At 37.2% G+C, this 20,804-nt stretch overlaps 1 protein-coding gene across 4 annotated transcripts in view; it reads left to right on the forward strand.

Moving 5' to 3' along the window:
• Positions 1–20,804, forward strand: part of ST7 (suppression of tumorigenicity 7) — a 254,521-nt gene that overhangs the window by 152,607 nt on the left and 81,110 nt on the right. For 2 of the 4 annotated variants that reach the window (XM_060019955.1, XM_060019954.1), the window contains exons 4-9: positions 7,032–7,086; positions 7,710–7,825; positions 9,149–9,224; positions 11,344–11,412; positions 13,314–13,468; positions 15,676–15,773. In XM_060019955.1, coding sequence (XP_059875938.1) covers positions 7,032–7,086; positions 7,710–7,825; positions 9,149–9,224; positions 11,344–11,412; positions 13,314–13,468; positions 15,676–15,773 — 569 coding nt within the window. The remainder of the gene's footprint in view (positions 1–7,031; positions 7,087–7,709; positions 7,826–9,148; positions 9,225–11,343; positions 11,413–13,313; positions 13,469–15,675; positions 15,774–20,804) is intronic. The other 2 variants (XM_060019957.1, XM_060019956.1) reach the window with 1 other exon arrangement.

Here is a 20,804-nt window from a genome sequence, read left to right on the forward strand (position 1 = left end):
AGGTTTTTCCCTTTCATCACTTTAAATATGTCCTGCCACTCCCTTCTGGCTTGCAGAGTTTCTGCTGAAAGATCAGCCGTCTACCTTATGGCGATTCCCTTGTATGTTATTTGTTCCTTTTCCCTTGCTGCTTTTAATATTTTTTTCTTTGTATTTAATTTTTGATAGTTTGATTAATATGTGTCTTGGCATGTTTCTCCTTGGATTTATCCTGTATGGGACTCTGCACTTCCTGGACTTGATTAACTGTTTCCTTTCCCATGTTAGGGAAGTTTTCAACTATAATCTCTTCAAATATTTCCTCATTCCCTTTCTTTTTCTCTTCTTCTTCTGGGACCCCTATAATTCAAATGTTGGTGCCTTTATTGTTGTCCAAGAGGTCTCTGAGACTCTTCTCAATTCTTTTCATTCTTTTTTCTTTATTTTTGTCTGTGGTAGTTATTTCCACTATTTTATCCTCCAGGTCATGTATCCGTTCTTTTGCCTCAATTATTCTGCTATTGATTCCTTCTAGAGAATTTTTAATTACATTTATTTTGTTGTTCATCATTGTTTGTTTGCTCTTTAGTTCTTCTAGGTCCTTATTAAACATTTCTTATATTTTCTCAATTCTATTTCCAAGATTTTGGATCATCTTTATTATCATTAGTCTGAATTCTTTTTCAGGTACACTGCCTATTTCCTCTTCATTTGTTAGGTCTGGTGGGTTTTTATCTTGCTCCTTCATCTGCTGTGTATTTCTCTGTCTTCTCATTTTGCTTAACTTACTGTGTTTGGGGTCTCCTTTTCGCAGGCTGCAGGTTTGTAGTTCCCGTTGTTTTTGGTGTCTGTCCCCAGTGGCTAAAGTTGGTTCAGTGGGTTGTGTAGGCTTCCTGGTGGAGGGGACTGGTGCCTGTGTTCTGGTGGATGAGGCTGGATCTTGTCTTTCTGGTGGGCAGGACCACGTCTGGTGGTGTGTTTTGGGGTGTCTGTGTACTTATGATTTTAGGCAGCTCTCAGCTAATGGGTCGGGTTGTGTTCCTGTCTTGCTCGTTGTTTGGCATAGCATGTCCAGCACTATAGCTTGCTGGTCGTTGAGTGGAGCTGGGTGTTGGTGTTGAGATGGAGATCCCTGGGAGAGCTTTCGCCATTTCATATTATGTGGGGCTGGGAGGCCTCTGGTAGACCAATATCCTGAACTCGGCTCTCCCACCTCAGAGGCTCAGGCCTGACACTGGCCAGAGTGCCAAGACCCTGTCAGCCACACGGCAGCTGTGTGACTGCAGGTGAAAGATTCCACCTCTGTGCCTCAGTCTTCTCCTCTCAGCACTCTTTACTGGCTTTTCCTGAAGTCCTCTTCTTCCTTTGATCGTCTTTCTTATCTTCAGTTCCACCGTAGATGGCAAACATCTCTCTATCTTTGATGTCGATCGATGGATGTGGTGATGTCTGACTCGCCGGGGCCAGGCCCAAGCTGTGTCAGACAACGGATGGACATTCATGGCGAACTGGGCCGCCCTTCTTGTTCTGCCCGGGGCCCCTCGCCTCTCCTCCCCGCCTGTCGGTGGTGTTGGAAGGCAGGGTGCTGCGTCCAGTCTGAACCCCAGTCTCCCAACCCCAGTATCAGGGCCTCGGTGGGCTGGCGTCCTCTGACACTCTTACTTCGCCTCCTCGGCATATTTCGTGAGCTCATATACATTTTTATGTAAAACTTTTAATAAGAATTTCTCCTGGGATTCTAAGTTAAGGTTCATTACATTACTAGAGGCAGTTCAAGCACTAATTAAATACAGGTAATAATTTAAAGAAAAGCAGTGGAGATTGAAGAAACTCAGGTAGCTTGTAAAGATATATCCTAAGACCAGGCCTTTCAGAGCTTGCATTTCAAATATATCTGTCAGCAAATTTCATTGCTGCATGTCCAGGACCTTTAGAGTTGCTCACTAATAGTCTCAATCAGGGGAAACTCAGTTTATACTTGCCAAAATCTATTTATGAGTTGAAAATGATTCTCTTAGCCAGTGCTTATTACGTCTTTTAAAATTTTTTGCCACTAAAATTTGTGTTCTAGCATAGATTAGCTCTCCAGATGAATGGTGAAAATGCCTCAAAAACACTTTTGTCCCCTGGTGAACATTTATTTAATAAACTTATTTCACAGTTTTCACGTTATTTGGTAGAGTTGATTGACTTAGGTCAGAAATGACCAATGAGAAATGTATGAGAGACAGAGATTTAGCCATTTAGCAATATTCTTGAAGAAATTTGTACACTATCTTGAATAAAGTAGATCAATAAAAATGGTCTTAAAACTCATAATTATTTACACCTTTTCTCATTCCAGAAGGGAATTTGAGAGAGTAATATATTTGTTGAATTGAAAGCTACCTACATATTACTTTGTGCCTTTACTTCTAGTAATCTTTTCAAACTAATTATTTCAAAAGGTTATGAAAACAGTTAAAGCTTAGTTATTTAAGAAAATGGGGGACTTCCCTGGCTGTCCAGCAGTTAAGACTTAGCCTTCTAATACAGTGGGTGCAGGTTCAATCCCTGGTCGGGGATCTGAGAACCCACATGCCTCAAGGCCAAAAAACCAAAAGATAAAACAGAAGTAATACTGTAACAAATTCAATAAAGACTTAAAAAAAGAAAATGGATATTTTGTTACTCTTAATGATTGCTTAAGATCAACCTGTATGACGTAGAGAATTGGGTAGTCATTTCTGAGATAGCAAAGCTAATATATGCAGAATCACATGTCAGAAATTGACTGGCTTGGGGTTAATCTTGATTGTCATAATATATCGGAGAAAACATTAGTTAGGGCCCTTCTCTGTTGTACTTTGGAACTAAAATGTTTAAAAGTATTGTTTCAAAGTGCCTAACATTTCCCCAGAGGAGTTTTCAAAACTGTTCCTCTAGTAGAAGATTTAATTGATGAAGTCACATGATTTTTAAAATATCATGTTGCAGGTAACAGGGCTGTTGTATATTGTGGATACTTGTTAGGCAGTCTGGATACCAGACTTTAATCTCATTTACTTTTACCGTGGGGAAATTATGTAGCTTTTCTATGCTTTACTCTTTACTTCTATAAAAAGGGCCTACTCTGTGACCCTCACTAACTTATGTTAGGAATTTAGATGACTAGAGCTTTAAGCCTTTTTATAGAAAGGCTCAATGAAAGTCAAGCTCAAGCTATGACACAAGTTGCTGTTGCTGCTATTCGTAATAGTATTACCGTCATTATTACGTTTCAGATCCTGGGAAGAGGTGGTAACTTTTTGGTATAATACATCTTCCTAGGCTATAAATTAGTTACTTATATATTTGAAAGTCCTAGGAGTGAGGATTCTCTCTATGTATATATTTTTAATTTTAGGGAAAAAAGGTTTTCAGAGTTAAATAGGTTGGATGTAGAAAAATATTTTCTTCCATGGGATTAAAAGCCCTGGGACTTTAGAGCCTTTTGGTTTTTCTGAGAATTAAGTTCTCTTTTTCCTTGAGGACTGTGCCAAAGGGAGAGTCTTTGGTTCTCTCAGTACATTTATTCCTTCTAAGGAGCTTTTCCATCTGGATGCCATACAGCGGTTCAGTGGCCTTTTCCTTTTTCTACCAATGTGTTGGGTTGGCCAAAAAGTTCGTTCGGGTTTTTCGTAAGATGTTATGGGAAAACCTGAATGAACTTTTTGGCCAACCCAGTATAAGCTCCTCTAGGTCATAAACTGTATCTTTTTTTTGTAACCCAGGACCTCGTGCAAGGACTAATGCATAATAGCCATTCTATACATGTTTAAACCACTCAGTCCTATGAGGTGGGCATTCTGGAGGAATAACTGAGTATGAAAAGGCAAGAAATAAGTATCACTGAGATGGAAAGTTTTGGTAGGGAATGGTGAGAGGGAAGACTGAAAAAAAGATTGGAGCATGATTTTATAAGTCCTTGACGGTGGTAAGTATTATTTTTTATGTTATCTCCCACACAGAAATTTATTGTCATCCTACGGGTGAATGGAATCTGTTCTCCATTTAGTTCCTTTGGGAACTAAACAAGCGCTATTCCAATGTTTACTGCTTCTCTTTCTCTTGAATTGCATTCTTATGTGCATGGTGAGGTCTGAACATTCCTATCAGCAGTTATGGGTAGAGACTCCTCTGTGGGCTACTACAGATGGAATCAGAGAGAACATGTTAATTGTATCAAGGGCATATTTTTAACTGAACTATTAATGATGTTAGCAAGCCCTTGATGAGTCCCAGTCAACCTTTAGTGCTCCTAAAGAGTACTAAAATTGTTGATATTGATGGATAATGGAAAATACCTTTTGGAGGTAAAATTTTAATTCAGACTTAAATAAGAAATTTACTTCTCAAAGATACAAGTAAGATAAGAAACTGGACCTCATGTAGAAAAACTTTTACCCTCTGGAGACCTGAGTTTAATTTATTGACTTAAATCTTCATATTATGATACTTCTGGCATTTACAACCTTTGTCCATATCATGAAACCATCAGGTAGTCTGATATTTATGGGGTATGTTCCCTAGAGTGATTCCAGACCAAGAGAGTTTTCGTAGTAAAGATAAAATTATGAAACAAAGCAGCAAAGAGGAAATTAATGTAGCTATGACCTAATTTGAAGTGAAATTTTTTACATGTGTTCTTATTCGACCTCTAGATAGCTTATTTCTTAAAAGAAAATTGTACCTGCTCTGCACCCTCAACTTGAAGGATATAGCTCAAGAAGACATTTCTTATATATTTCTTCATCACATGTTTTTTCTCATTCAGAACATTTTACATCTGTTACTTTTACTTAGGTACTCATTTCTAAGTTTCAGGAATAGCTGAAGAAACTGAATACAGACCAGATGTATGACACTGATATTAACAATGTTTTTTTTTAAAGTTCAGTTCTCTAGTAGAAGTCATAAAAACAATATTTCAAAATGTTTGCAGCACCCCCTGCTGGCTATATCATGGCAGTTCCTAAGTAAAGATGGCATTTTTAGATACTGCTCAGTAATACTTTAGGTATACACACCATTTCTATTTGGAGTTATTTTTATTTAGAAATAATTTCATTTGTATCTAATGTATAATAGAGTTAAAATTTTAATTGAAGACAATTTTCTTTATAATGTGTCAATTGATATTTGAATGGCACTTATCCTTCCAGGCAATATATTTGTTGGAGACAAAGTATTTGCCGTAACCTTTTTACTGATATTTCGATGAAATTTGGTGGGGGAGAGGCTTCTCCCCAAATATCCTATTTTATTGTAAATAATGCTGAAATGACCATGATTGCACACAAATTTGTGTGCACGTTTATTACGTGTTAAATGCAAACCTAGCAATATTCATGAAGCTTTAAGAAGAGCACTTGGAATCTTGAAAGACATCCTCTTAGGAGGGGTTGGGAGTGGTGAGGACCTAAGAGCTAAGTGCTGTGAAAGCCATGAGGGCTGAGATCATGGTTGTTTGGCTCACCAGTTGTTTCAAGCCATGATCTGGAGTACTTTAGTGACCCCACTAAGGAGCTTTATGTCTGGAAAAAAAGTATTTACTTAAGGGAAGCATAATTTTCTAATTAGTGTCATATGAAATGACAGCCATCGAATCTCAGTTTCTCAAGAGCAAAATTCAAAACTGCTGAACTGAGCAAACATCATTTCCTAAGTGGCATGTTAAGCTAAGTGACAAAAAATTTAGGACCATTGCTTCCAAACATTAAGTAAATTTCAGGTGGGATCCTGCCCTAACTTAAAGATAAATTTATTTTCTTTAAATAAAAACATGATTTCCTGTTATGTGTACACCTTTCATTCACTATTTTAACAAAAATTTATTGAGATTACACAGTGTTCCCCTAGTGCTTTATGTTTTCCTCCATTTTCACCCTGTATTGTAATTGATGGTTTTACTTGTTTGTTTCACCCACTGGGTGCTCAGTTAATGCATACTGGATGGATGGATGGATGGATGGATGGGTGGGTGGGTGGGTGGACAGATGGATGTTGAATGTAACAGGATTGAGGGTAGAATCTTAATGAATCATCCATGGCCTTTAATGTTCTTTCAGTTTCTGTAATAATTGCTCACTTTTGTGTATCTATGTCTCTGGGTGTGTTTTTTGGCTGACAGCACACATAGATTCTTAAATACTGTTAACTGATTTTATTTTCTAATAAAGAATTATTCATTCAAAGAAATGTAGCATTCTGAATCATTAGAAACTCTTAATCATAGACTGTTTTAAAAGAACTGTAGCTTATTAGTCACACATTTACTATAACAGTCTTAAAAGCTAATGGTTGACTTTTCTAAATTAAAGTCCTGTGGTTCTGTCTGTGGTCCTTGTATAACAAGATGTATAATCTATTATTACATGCTAACATTATGATATTAGTATGATGATTAATTACCTGTGTCTGCATAAGTAAACAATGTTAAAGTACTTGAAAACCATTTATTTTCATAGCATTTCTCTCTACCATAATGGTAACTTTAGTATTAATTTTCTTACCACTCCTTTACAGCAATGTGAATTGCTGGTGAATTATCACAAAATCAATATTAGCTTAGGCCCTAATTACGAGTCTAAGGTTCTTTACATATTGTGCTCTGGAGGTTAAATTTAGCTTGTTATATAGGTAGTCATTGTAAGATATATTTTAGAGTGACAGAAAGTAGTTTTACCTCTACTGATACCTTCTACCTATAATTTAGAAATAAATTTATACAATCTATTTGGACCTCTTGAAGTGACTATAGAGGTTATGAACTAGCTGCTCTTGGCATGTGCCTTGATTTAACAAATGAGGAAACTTGGGCCTGGAGAGATTAGACGAAACTTTCCAAAGTCCTGGTGCCTGAGCTACATTTCCTGATTAACTACCCAGAGTTTTTCCACATTGCTTACCATGTAGAGGATAGAGAATAAAATTATCTTATCAAATGGCCAGGAAGGGTGTTTTGCTGAATTAATTAGCTTGTAGTGTCTGTGAACTTGTGTGTAATATTTTCACATTTCTTTTTGTTGCAGAATGCAAAGTATGGCGAAATCCACTAAATTTATTTAGGGGTGCTGAATATAATCGGTAAGCATTTTGACAGCTTGGGAAACAAATGGGTCTAGTTCAGAGAGCAAAGACAGCAGTAAATGTTTTTGCAGGTTCATTTAGGGGTCATTTAACAGTCTGTATAGCGCTTCCATTTTTTGATGCTCTCCTGAAATGTTTTGATTTTTCTGTTTTATAAATATTTTAGCATTGGAATTAGGATAACATACAAAAATGTGTGGTTTTTAGAGATTTTCTGTTACGTTATTCTTTTCACTATATACTATGTAGTCAAAAATATTTTGAAGGTTACCTGGAACATGGTTATAAAGATGCCACAGAAGTAATGTTAGAATTTTATTTTGCAGAGTAATTAGGCAGATAAGAATTTTCATAGCTTTGGGGAAATCTCTATTCATAATACTAATTAGGAAAGGTTTTCATTAGCTAGTGCTACTAAAATTTTAAGACAAAAATATAGCAGAATTTTTTTTACTTTTTTTCTGCTGATATACTTCCTAAAGGGAGACTAGGATGATTATTCTTTTATTATTGGTAATAGTACTCAGTGTGTTATGGTTCAACACCTATGCAGCTTAATATTTTGTAGGTCTTGCTTTCCTCCCTCAAAAGTGCCTGACCATCTTACTTCTCCTTTACAGGTACACTTGGGTGACTGGACGAGAGCCTCTGACTTACTATGACATGAACCTCTCTGCCCAGGACCACCAGACATTTTTTACTTGTGACTCGGACCATCTGCGTCCTGCAGATGCAAGTATGGAAAATACTTTAAACAGTTACTGAGTGGGAGGGCTTTTTGGTTTGTTTTAAAGATCAAGGTTACTACTTGTAGAATATCTGCTCTACAAAAACCCTGATGAATAAAATATTAAATTGGAGATTGACCAGTAAAACCCAGATTGTTGATACTTAAATAAAGGCTTTATCGCAATGAAGTATTAATATAGAAATGGGTCCCCTCTTTATAATTTAAAATGTTATTTTTAAAAAATATACCATGAAGCTAACTAAATCCTTGGTTGAGATAGAGTGAAAGGTCATGTCTCCTTGATGATATTCTAGTTAGAAATTCAGTGAACCCAAATAAATAATGAATATATTGTAGTGATTCATATGCCTATTTGTAGGTTCACTAGCATTGAATGGGGGCATGGACTTGGTTATTGGCATCCAGATTTGTTTTCCACCCTAGAAGAGACTTTGTTTAGCATGCATTTCATACTGCTTGAGTTCCATATAATCCTACTGATATTTTTTATATTATCAAGCTTAAAGTAAATAGGTGAAAAAAAAAAACCTTAAAAAAAAAGAATATGTACATGCTCCTAAGAAACTAACTTAGAAGATACAAATTTATAAAACAAATTAGATAAGGAGATTGTTACCCTTTTTAAAAAGGTACCCTTGCCATGGTGGATACATAATACAATGAAAATTCCAAGCATTAAGCTTCCCACAATATATTCACAAACTGCTCTGCTATATAAAAACTGGGTTTGCAGCAAACTTTGGGAACAGGTACGCATGTTAAGCAAAAGTCTAAAGCACTTTTTTCTGATCCAACTCATAATTCTTCCAGTGGTTTTAGAATGTTCTAATATCCAGATCCTGTAGCAAGTGTTTGGGAAAATGACCGATAAAAATTGTGCTGTGTCTAAACAGAAGTAAGAGATTAGTAGCAATCTCATCCCAAAATGTGCAAAATAATGTATGTTCTCTAACAACAAATGATATTAATGAGCAAAAGAAATATTAAATCTCTGTTAGAATGCCTTTTCTTTTCTTGATTAAGAAATCTTAATCAAGATTAAGTCTCTATGATTATAGACTATGGGTTAGTCTATAAGATGTTAGACCTCTAGTTTTATGAGCATAAGAAAGATTTGATATCAGCAATTGAAGGACAATGGAATAGCAAATTAGAGTGTATTTGTGTGACTTTGGAGTTTTGGGCTAACCCACTTGGTAAGTGAACTGTTCTCTTGTAATTCAAGCTGAAAGCTATTAATTTAGCTGTACCTGTACTGAGTCTTTTTAAGTATTTATTGACGTGCTTTTCTGTCTTTTTCTAAAATAGTAATGCAGAAAGCCTGGAGAGAGAGAAACCCCCAAGCTAGGATTTCTGCAGCCCATGAAGCCTTAGAGATAAATGAGTAAGTGGGGGGAAATCTTGCTTGCTGAATATATTCAGTTGCCATTCATGGGCTACTTAAACTATGAATTTGAACTTGAGGATTATTCTGGGGGGGTATTAATTTATTAAAAAAAATTTTTTTATAAAGGACATCCATGTGAAGATAGTTTTAGTCATTTTAGACAACAATTTAGTGGCTTTGCTATGACCCTAAATTAAATCCTTCAAGGACTAGCCATGGAATAATGTGTGGACATAAAATAAATACAGTGCTTTACATATCTAAAACATTGTGACAGGGACATTTTTCCAGATATAGAATGCTTATCTCTGCCATCACATTTTCTAGGTAGAACTTTTGCTAGTAGGGAAAACATAGTAAAAACATAAAGTGAAGAAATTATACTTTAAAAATATTTCAAGATCAAGACAAAGATAAGAGGAAATGCTGTCCTTAGTGCTGTTAAACATTCTGTGGGTCACCAAGGAAGGCTGGGAAGTTTCGTCTGGAGATGTCAGGAAATGAGAAAGATTCTTAAAGTTGGAGTCATAAAAGCTCAGGGTTGGCAGAGACCTTGAAGGTCTTGTAGTTCAAACACCCATCTGGTGCTTGAATCACCTCGACATTCTCCCTGCCAAGTGGTCATTGTTAAACTATTTTATGATTTTTCTGAAGAGGGTTACAGAATCTTCAGAGGTCTTAGTGAAAAGATTCACTTGAGAGTTGGAAATCCTGCCAGTGTAACCTGTTGATCTATTTGGTTTCTGATTCTGTCATGCAACATATTTATTTTCCAGTTTCTTGTCATCTATAAATTTGATATGCCTGCCTTCTATGTGTCATCCGTGTTTCTAATAAAAGTATCAGGACCAGGGATAGAACCCTGTGACATGACATATAGAAACCACCCTCCAGGTTCATGTCTTCCTGGATCATCACCCTTTGGTATTTATTGTACAACCAATTACTAAGCCACCCAGTTACACTGTGATTCAGCCCATATTTCTGCATTTTGATCTTAAAAATGCCAGTTGTAGCTGTGGATCTTTAATGTATAGTAAATCCATTAGAGTACATTAAGCTAGCACAAACTGATTTATTTATTCTTAGTGAATTTAAGCTAGCTTCCAGCATTCACTACTTTCTTTTAAAAATGCTTAGAAACTATCCCTTTAATAACCCATTAGAATATCTTACCAAATAGCTGTTCTGTAGTTTGGGAAGTCTGCCTTCTTCCCCTTTTTGAACATTTTTACTGCATTAGTCATCTCATCTTCTAGAACCTCTCCATTCTTTGTGATTCCTTAACAATACACAGAGAGCAATTCCGAGGGCTGCCTACAGGATCTGTTGGCTTCCTGGGATTTGCCTATCCCAGTCCAATAATTCATTTACAATAGATCAGTTACTTGCTATCTTACATCTTTTTATTCATTTTAGGGTTTCTTCTCCCTTTGTCAGTCTGACAATCATTCTCCCTGATGGAGAAACCAGGAACAAAATAGGAGTTAGAGAGTTTTGTTTTCTCTTTATTATCTGCTGCTACTAACTATAAACTTTCCTTGTTTTGATGTTGTTGTTGTTGTGTTGTTTGTCTTTTTTGCTTATTTATATTTGTCATGGTTTTGGAGAAGTGGGGGTGGTGATAGGGCCTTAAACATAATTTAAAAACAGGGAATAGATGGTTGTCTTTAACATTTTTTGTTTTGCCTTTATTTTGTTTTGCAAGCTTCAGCTAATGTGGAGTTGTAGCTCTCCTGACATTATTCTGAAAAGCTCATTTCTCTTGTAGCGCTTCATTACATGCCCTCTTTCCATCTTTTTTTACATGTCCTTTAGAAATATGACCTTGTGAGAGATCTCTGTGCAGCCATAGTGGTTACTTGTCACCCCTCTTTTCTTCCTGAGAGGGTCATTTGTGATTGCAGTTTTGATTAGACATTTGGAAGCTGCTTAATCCTCTTAAACCATTTTTCCTTCTGCGTCTCATGCCATTGAATCACGCCTCTTTTCTTTGAATTTTTTGAAATCCACCTTACCTTCTCTGATTATCCTAAAGTCCGAAATGACATAGTAACTCTCTCTGAATGTTCCTATCAATTTTCATTTCACCAACTATTTTTTTCTTCTTGGTCAGAATTAGGTCCAGAGTTGAAGTTCCCCTAATTGCTTCCTCTACCATCTGGGAGATAAAATTATTACCAAAGTAAGTCAAGAACCTGTTGAGTGCCCTACTTCTAACCAAATGAGACTTCTTCTAGCAGATATCTGGATGGTTGACACCCCCATCACCATACTTTCTTGCTTCTGTATGTGTATTGTGTTGTGACAGGATGCATCATCTCTATCTTCCATTGAGCTGAGCAGTCTGTTCTGTACTCCCCAACCATTAGCACTTCTATTGCTCTTTCCTTTCTCCTTCACTCATAAGCTCTTAGCATGTTTCTACCCCAGACTCATGAGTTTCTACATAGATGTATGTTTTCTTGGCCAGTAGTGCTACTCTGCCTCTCCTCCTAAGAGTGCTATTTGCAATATAAATAAACAAAGCAAGCAAGCTAGCCCCAACCTGTCTTGAGTTCCCAGCCCACCAACTATAATCTTGTAGCTAATTCCTCTGATACTGTGTCCACCACTCAGTATTATAATCTCCATTTTCACTTCATTACCCTGGACCTTATATTTATGTGTCGGCATCTGAAGCCTGAAGTGTTGCTTCCCAATGCCCAACCCATTTATTTCTCCAATGAATCACTGGGCAGTTTTAGCATCATAATTGTTCTCTCCAAGTCATATCTGCTGCCCTCCACAGTAATTGGTTTTACAGCTTTTTTTCTGGGCGTTTTTTTCTCCCTACCTCACTACATTCAGTTTAAAGCCCTATTGATCAGTCCTGCCTGAAATTAGAGGGACTGGCTAAAGAACTTACAAGACCCCTTCTCAAGGCTAAGATTAACTAGTAACCCCAAATCTCACATAAGCCATAAATTCAGCCTCCTTTTCCTACCTGGCTGTTGTAGTTTATGAATAGTAGAAGTAACATTTGGTTTCACTTTCTGTTTATTTTCTCTCTTGTGGTCTGATGGAGGTTGTGATAAGTAGGGAAATGACCACAAGAGAGGCAGTGGAGAAAGCCAAGGGATATGCACAGATCAGGACCTGTGTGGTCTGCTCTGGCCTCACCATTTCCTTATTACATTCCCTTTCTTTGGCATTTGGGTTGTTGTTCTATGATTTGGAAGGTTTAAATTTTCAAGAGTTCCCCTTGTTCGTTGGTTGAGTGTTTATCCTTTCTGACTTCCTATGTTAGAGGTTGTTGAAAGGATTAAATGAGACGATATATGTTAAGTGCCTGGTACAGTGCTTAATATAAACTAAGCAACAGGTGGTAGCTATTTTTGTTAAAGGTGTGAGATTTAACCCTTGTTTGCTACTGAGGCTGAATCTAATTTTGAGCTCTTCTGAAATAACCCTACCTGTAGGTTCTTCCAGTATTCTTCTCTGACATAGAAAACCAGTGCTAACTGTAATGGGATGTTGAAGCACTGCTTGTTAAATGAATAACTTCCTTGATTTAATGAATTTCTCATTCTGAATAAACCCTTAGACTAAAGAGAATCTGTGTTTAGTAAATAAAAGTAAACTTTATGGTATCTCTAACTTTGAGTGTCAGAAGGAGATGTTTAATAACAGCTATTATCATTGCCATCGTTAGTTGACGTTGTTGAGCATGTACCACATGCTGGCTACTACTGTACTGAGCACTTTTCATGCATCACCTTACTTAACCTTCACAACAACGCTGTGAACAAGTGGATTCCATGTTGTTCTCCATCAGGGAGGCAGAGTAATAACTTGCCCAAAGTGACACACTAATAAGGGGCAGAGTCCATATGCTCCTAACACTACTCATCCTACCTCTCAAGCTAAAACACAGACATTTCTTTTGTACCATTATCTTGTGTCAACAACTACAAACAGGGGTGCATGAACCAGTTGGCCACTCTGCATGTTTTGGCATAACTCCTGCCCTTCTGCATGCACTCCTACAGCTATTACAATGTCCTTGTATTTGTAATTGATGGCGGCTGTTATCTGAATGGACAGGTGTGCAACTGCTTATATTCTCTTGGCTGAAGAAGAAGCAACAACCATTGCTGAAGCAGAAAAGCTGTTTAAGCAGGCCCTGAAAGCTGGAGACGGCTGTTACCGGCGTTCTCAGCAGCTACAGCATCATGGATCCCAGTATGAAGCCCAACATAGTAAGGTTTCCTCCAGGTTGACGTGTTGGGGGATCAGAATTGTAACATGATTGATCAGAGCAGATTTTCAGTCCAGTTCAAAAGACATTTCTCCTAGATTAGAATAAATATTGTTTTTTGCCTTTCTTTGTTTTTATTAATTTTTCTTCCCCACAAGAGCACAGCACATAATTAACTTATAGCTTCATCACTGTTCATGTTTTCATGCCTGCCCCTAGCTTTTTAACTCTAGAAATAAAAGTAATAACCTTTAATGGTGACCCTTTTGCTCCTCAGAATTCTTACGTATTTCTGTTTATCAGTTGCTTCTCTGCCCCATAGTTTTAAATCCTAATTGGGAAACAGGACTTAAATTAGCGTTAATGCTCTCAGAGGTTTTGTCTTATGGGTCTTCTACAGCATGGGTTGTAATAGGACAGCTAAGAATATAACAGCTGTTGGTGATTGTCTCAGTATTTAGCTCTTATTTAGGAAGCACTGCTGTTGGCTCCTAGGGAGAAAGAGCCATGAATTCCTAATTATGTATCTTTTTTATATTTAAATTATTTAAAATAATGGTTTCTTTTATTTAACATAACTTCAAAATGAGACCTTTCACTTTAGTACACTAAACTGAGAGTCAGTGTTATTTTAGGGGAATGGTATAAAAAAAAGACAACAAAATCATTTCTGGAATTTCTTGAGCTCCTTGACTTGTCAATTTGTTGGTTGTTTAAGCAGAAATTTAGTGATCCTTGTGAGAGGGAGTGTTTTCATTGTCTAACCAAACTTTGGGTTGTTTCTTTAAAATGGAATTTCTCTCATTTCTCTCTCCTGCGTCTTGGAGAGTAGGAGTGTATCTCCTTCATATTTGAGATTATAAAATTAAGTTTTAGTGTTAAGCCTGGATTTGGTGCAGAAACTGAATGCATTAGTCCCTGTGACTAAGGTATAGTGAGATCTTTGCATTGTGGCCTGTGTGTATAAGTCTGTCCACATAACCCCTCAATACACAGGTTTTAATTTTTATTCTTAGTAGTGTATATGTTAGTCAAGTCTCTAATCACCATCTATATCTTGCTTTTTTTAAAAAAAATATGTATAGCACAGTGAATTTTGAAGACATATATAGTAAATGTCTGTTTTGTGAATTAAATGAGGATTAATACATAAAATTACATAATCTGTAATATAACTTGAGAAATTTTCTTTATTTCTTTTCTTCTGTAAATTAATCCCTTCAACCTGTTGCCTAAATCTATCCAAAAACATATAATCACATCTTTAAAGTAATTTGTAGGTACTTGGCGGATATTCAGCACACATCTTGTTCTCATTGTTTGAAACTTGAAATGTTAGTACTTTGGTCTTAACATCTTTTAATAGCTGCATATTATACATATACTTAATCTATAACAGGTGTGTCATATTTTTCTAAAACATGGTAATTTTATTGAGGATTAAGTACATACATGTTCTCACTGGTCTGGAAACATATCCAGAAATACACATAATTAAAGAAGAGATTAAGATGAGAAGTTGTTAATGTACTTTTTAAGAGCCATTTTAGTGACTGTTATTACAAGTATTTAGCTTGTCAATACTTTCTCTAACACTAGGGTAGTTTTTCATTTTGTTGCATGGTCTATTGTCATATCTGGAATGTGTTATGTTGCCATTTAAAATTGACTGCTTTGGGGACCTGGAGATGATTATGATGTCACTAGTGTTAGGGAAAGAATAATGTAAAACAGAAGTTCAAGATGAGGCTTCTCCAGACTTAATGTCAAGAAGGAAAAAAAAATAGTTCATCAGGATGCAACCTGAGATTCACCTCTTTGCATCTTCACCAAAAGCATGCACGCTAGAAGAATGTGGAATTCTTGCTTGTAAACCTCATGCAATGTGGGTATGTTCATTTTCCCAGCACTTTGTAGCAGATGATTTTATTTATCGAATATTCAACATCCTAACTCAAAAGCATGACTTAATAGTCACATGATTTGACCTTTGGAAGTCTAAGTACTTTGACTTTACTCTGTTTGCATTCTGCTATTAGAAAAGTTGTCAGTGCTCCTGGCAGTAAGGAAAAGTCAAAGGAGCAGACTCTTCTCTCTGAGGTTTTCCTTTAAGGGCATGAAAAATACGCCTCTGTATTTTTTCTTGCTGCTGAGCTGAAAGCTCTTGTTTTTTTTTTAAGTTTTGGTGCTTTATGTCTCCCTCTTCAGGACGAGACACCAATGTCTTGGTCTACATCAAAAGAAGGCTAGCAATGTGTGCCAGAAGACTCGGGAGGACCAGAGAAGCAGTGAAAATGATGAGAGATGTGAGTTTGAATTCATGTTTGGGAACAGTGACAATGCATCTGACTTACAGAAGGAGGAACCCACTGAATGGGGCCACGGCAGATAGTACCACTGATGGTGTGGTGGTCCCATAAGGGCTGGGGTTCTGTTCTAGCTCCAAACTTAGTAGATGAGTAATCTTGGACAAGTTACTCAGCTTGTTTGTGCCCTGTTTCCTCATCTGTAAAGTGGGGATAACAGTAACTTTAGCAATAACAATACACTAATAATAATGATTACTACTTAGGAGTGTTGTGAAGATTAAATGAGATAATACATGCAAAGCTTTTAATAGAGTGACTGGCCTATTTAAGAAATCTCAGTAGATATCCTTATTATTAGACCTTTGGGATTGTAGCCAGAAGCCAAGAATGAGATCAGCCATTTTAGCTAACTGACTTTTTTTGTGTTTAGTTGTTAGGAAGATTTGAATAAACTATGGCTCAAATTGCTACTCTCAAATTTAATAACATTATGATCTAATCTTATTATAGTCACTTCAAGCATTTTCCTACGTTCTTGAATCAGGATATTTTATTAGTGGTAGTCAACATAATAAGAGAAAATAGGTGAGAGTTTTAAAACAGAAGAGAACCAAAGGAGGTTATTATTATGTAACTTTAAATAAAAGCAGTGGTTTTAAGGGAAACCAGTTGAGGAACTTTTACTTCCACATTTTTTTTTCACATTTTTTTTTTATAGTAAGAAATACTTTTCATAAAGAAACGGACACCAGTGGGAATTGTATTTATAAACCATTTTCTTTTTAAAAACAATCTCAGAAAGCCTTTGTCAACGTTTTATTCTTCTACTGTCTTCCTGAATTAGGAGACAGGTAACTGCCCATTATAAAAATAAAAGAAATGAGGGGTAAGATAAAAGTGGCATCCTGCCCAATTCTCAGCTTTTGGGTTTGAGAACAGGACTGTGTAAACCCAGTGAGCCTTTCCTCAGTTTGTCTCTGGAAGGGTAGTAATTCATGTAAATTCCCAGTTACTCTTTGGTGGTGGGGACCTGCACTCCAGGCTCAGCCCTGGTTATTTCTGCAAGTTACAGTCTAATGTGAAGGCCCAAGTGAGGCCCATACTTCTGGCTCGGGTTCTGGCTACTCCATTAAACAGCAGTTTAGCCACCAGACGTGAGGAGAGGAACAGAGGAGGGAGATTCCAAGATAATTCTAACTTGACTGAAGGTGATAGATGTTTCTTAGGCAAAGCCACTGCAAGGGGGATCTCCCAGGATTAAATTCTTTTGGTCGAAGGAAGAATTTAAAGAATGCTATATAGTGCTAAATTTTAGAAAAGGAGATTTCTGTAGAAACATGACTTGCCTGCAAAGCTTTTTAACTTGCAGAAATTCCAGCTTTTGATATAGTGCAGAAACTCTACCAGTCCCTGAAAGAGCTGAGAATTTTATGAAGGATGGGGTATTTCTGTATCTTAAAGTGGCCCAGCCACATTCAGCCTTTAACAGGGTATTTTATATTTATTGCCTTTTCTTAACCTTAATTAGCCTGGGACAGGCGTGCATGGAGGAACAGATTTTGGTGATTTTCTTTATTATATGCTTAAGCAATTTCATAGGAAAAACAAACTCAGATGATTTTAATTCCAGTTTTTTAAATCAGTCTCATGCTGATTGTCATCATTTTTAGTATATACATATAAAATTTCACATGATTAAAAGCAATATGTCTATACTATGGTTTGATTTTTGTTTAACCTTATTTTATATTTACAATCCCATTTGTTGACTTAGTCTACAAATAGATCTTGGGGGAAAATTTGGAATCCAGTGTAATAAATGCTGGGCAGGGAGTAGGAAAACCTGCAGGTAACTCTCAGCTTTGCTCTTCACTAGCTTTGTGACTCGAGGCAACTTCCTTCCCTTTCATGGGCTCTTCATTTGTCTTCTATAAATTGGGGATAATGATTCTTACCTAAAAGAGTAACTGAGGGAGTCATGGGGACAATGAAATGAGATAATGTGAAAACACCTGGCATATAGTAGACGTGCTTACCTTTCTTCCCTATTTTTTCTCCATTACATAATTATGTCTTAATTTTCTGAACTATACCCCTGATGGGCATTTTGGGATATTTATGATTTCTTTTTCTTGAATGAATCAATTAGTCTCTCTCCTTCTCTTTTCATATCTGTATACACACACATCCATATACATGTATATATCTATAATCCTATGTATATATTTCTTGGGTTACTTTTCTAAAAAAAAAAATCTGTCATATTATTAGACGACCAATACATGTTGTCTTTCGACTGGGTCTATGGAGCATCCAGTAGATATGGGCCCTAGTGCTGTAAACAGTCCAGTGAAGGACACCGTCAGACATGGTGGAGATTTGTTTTGAAGAGAAATATCCAAAGTGCTCTTTCCTTCAGAAACTGCTGGAACCCTAAACGGAGGAGGGGAGGTTGAGGCCCCTCTTTCTGTTAAAGCCGAAGCTGGTCCCCGCCCTGCAGCAGACAGTTGGGCCAGCCTGGCTCCTCTCAGGTCACGGGTCATGCGTAGACGGGGACTTCCCTGAGGGGCCACTCCTTCAACAGCGTGCTCACGAACCATCTTGCTGGGAAGCTTCCTCTGATAAAACAGCACGCTGGCTTCCAGGCAGCCTGCTGATAAAGCATTAGGGCAGGAGGATCTAAGTTTTCATGAAGACACAGCCATCCTCCCCCGTGTGCGTTAGTCGAAACTTTCCTAGAGCAGATTTTAAAGTGGACATAGAAATGGCAGAGTCAGAATGCCTTCCCTGTAGAAAGTAGACTCTTTAAAACATTTCTCTGGCAATCCCTTAAGAAAGGGAAAACTGTTAAAAACTGTTCATTGGTGATTTATCCTGAAAGAGAATGAATGGGAATTCTGGGAAGGCCAGCTGTTGATGGTTATGGATCAAAATATTGATCCTGTAAGTGAAATATTGATGAGGTAAGAAAACACAGGCTTCTTAATGTCAAGATTCATGGTTTCTCGTTTTGAAAGCACCACATTAATTATTTTGAATTCCCAGGATGTTTTCTCAAAAACTCACTTTAATTAGCTTCCTTTTGCAGTCAAGAATACAAAAGCACCTTCCTTACTGAAGGAGTGTTTGGCAGTGAATAGAGCTAATAAGAGAGCATGGTGGCTTTTGAACTTCACTATGAGGTGTTACTTATTATTCAAAATGAAAAGAGTTACATTTAAAGAAAGTCTTTCTTTTTCAAATTTAAAGAAAGTCTATTTGCTTATTCTCATTTGGGGGAATTTTGCCTCTTTTATTTTTTTAATTTAAAAAATTTTTATTTTATTTTATTTTTGTTTTTGTTCTTCCCCGCCTCTTTTATTAACATTTGATATATGACACAATTTTTCTCTTTTTAACTTATACCATTTAGCTAACCTCACATTTTTCCTCTGTCTTTCCCTGGCCCTATTTGAGTAGATTGGAAATAGAATTCATAAGGCTGACTGGTCTGGCCCCTTAGCCATACTCAGTCAGAATTGGTGTAAACTGGTATGGGTGGGATTGTGTGCTCAGATAAGAGGACCCTCTTAAAGCTCCTCTTGCCCCAGGTCATTTGGTCCAGGGTATGATTTCCCAGTCTTGGCACTATTGACATTTTGTGCCACATGGCTTTGTCGTGGGTGTCCTGTATTGTAGGCTGTTCAGCGGTATTGCTGGCCTCTACCCACTAGATGCAGTTGCAGCCCACCCCCTTGTTGCTCCCCAGTGTGACAACCAAAAATGTCTCTAGACACTGCTAGTCTTTAGACATTTGTCCCCTAGGGGAGGGGGTGTGCAAAATCATTACCCATTAAGAACCACTGATCTGGAGAATCCTACAGTGAGTAGATATGTTTTAGGGCAGACGTCAGATTTTTATTCACTCTGCTTGTTGGTAGTCTGAGTTTCCCCTATGGTGGGTACAAACCTCTAAAGCATCCCTAAAATTGATTAGCTCCTACTAGAACCCTTGACCTGGGACCAGGCTGGTTTGAGGAGCTATTTTGTCTCATATGGGATTCCCTGAACAGGTATCTGGGGTATGAAGAGTAAATGAACTTAAAGATTTTGGCGGTGTCCTAGTTGGAGGGATAAGAAAGAAACAGAGGCAAATTATGGGGTGGAGGTCTTCCTTGGTCCTTGTCCATGCTTCTAGATCATCGTCTGCCTCTCTTCCCTAACATCTAAAGCTCCTTTGAAAGTTGACCGTAAGCTCTCAGACTTTACCACCTGTTTTGCCTCCTTTTGGTAGTTTTCTGCAGACCTCTGAGTCATTCTCCCTGATTCCTGTTTCACCCTCTCTCTCTGCAACACTACCTCTTTCACTATCCTGGCCTCTCATTTGACACAGGTCATCACAACCTTCTTAAAACATTTTATTTATTTTAGGAAACCATGCTCTCTAAGTTCTCCTGAAATTGCAGTCTTCCTGGCTAGATTGTCCTCATCTTCCTAACTTCCCAAATTTGAAGTGTCCCCTGGCCTGTCCTAAGCCTTCCTTTCTATTTCCATCTACAACTCTGGATGATGACATTTAGACTCAGAGTTTTAAATACCATCTAAATGCTGATGAACATTTCTGTAGTGTTTATTATGTTCTAGGCGTTATTTTAAGTGCTTTACAAATATAAATTACTTAATTCTCATAACAGCCCTTGACGTAGGTGCTTGTTCAAGGTTACATAGCTAATGAGTATTTCTGAGAATGTGATCTTCCAATCCAATCACCTGCACCAGAAATATCCAGGGTGCTAGTTGAGCACCTGCTTCACAGGATTAGTGTAGGAATTAAATGGAATAGTCCGTACAAGGCACTCGGCACAGGACTTCACGAATAAGTACTCAGTGTGCTATTCTTACCATTACTGTCTAAGATATATTGTTAAGTGATAAGGAAAGGTGTAAATATTAGGTATCGTTTGATTCCATTTTTTTCAATTAAAAATAGATGCTAATATCAACCAGTGGTTCTCAAACTTTTTGGTCTCAGAACCCCTTTAAAACTAC

This window comes from Delphinus delphis, chromosome 9, assembly GCF_949987515.2.
Source record: "Delphinus delphis chromosome 9, mDelDel1.2, whole genome shotgun sequence".
Lineage (NCBI taxonomy): Eukaryota > Metazoa > Chordata > Mammalia > Artiodactyla > Delphinidae > Delphinus > Delphinus delphis.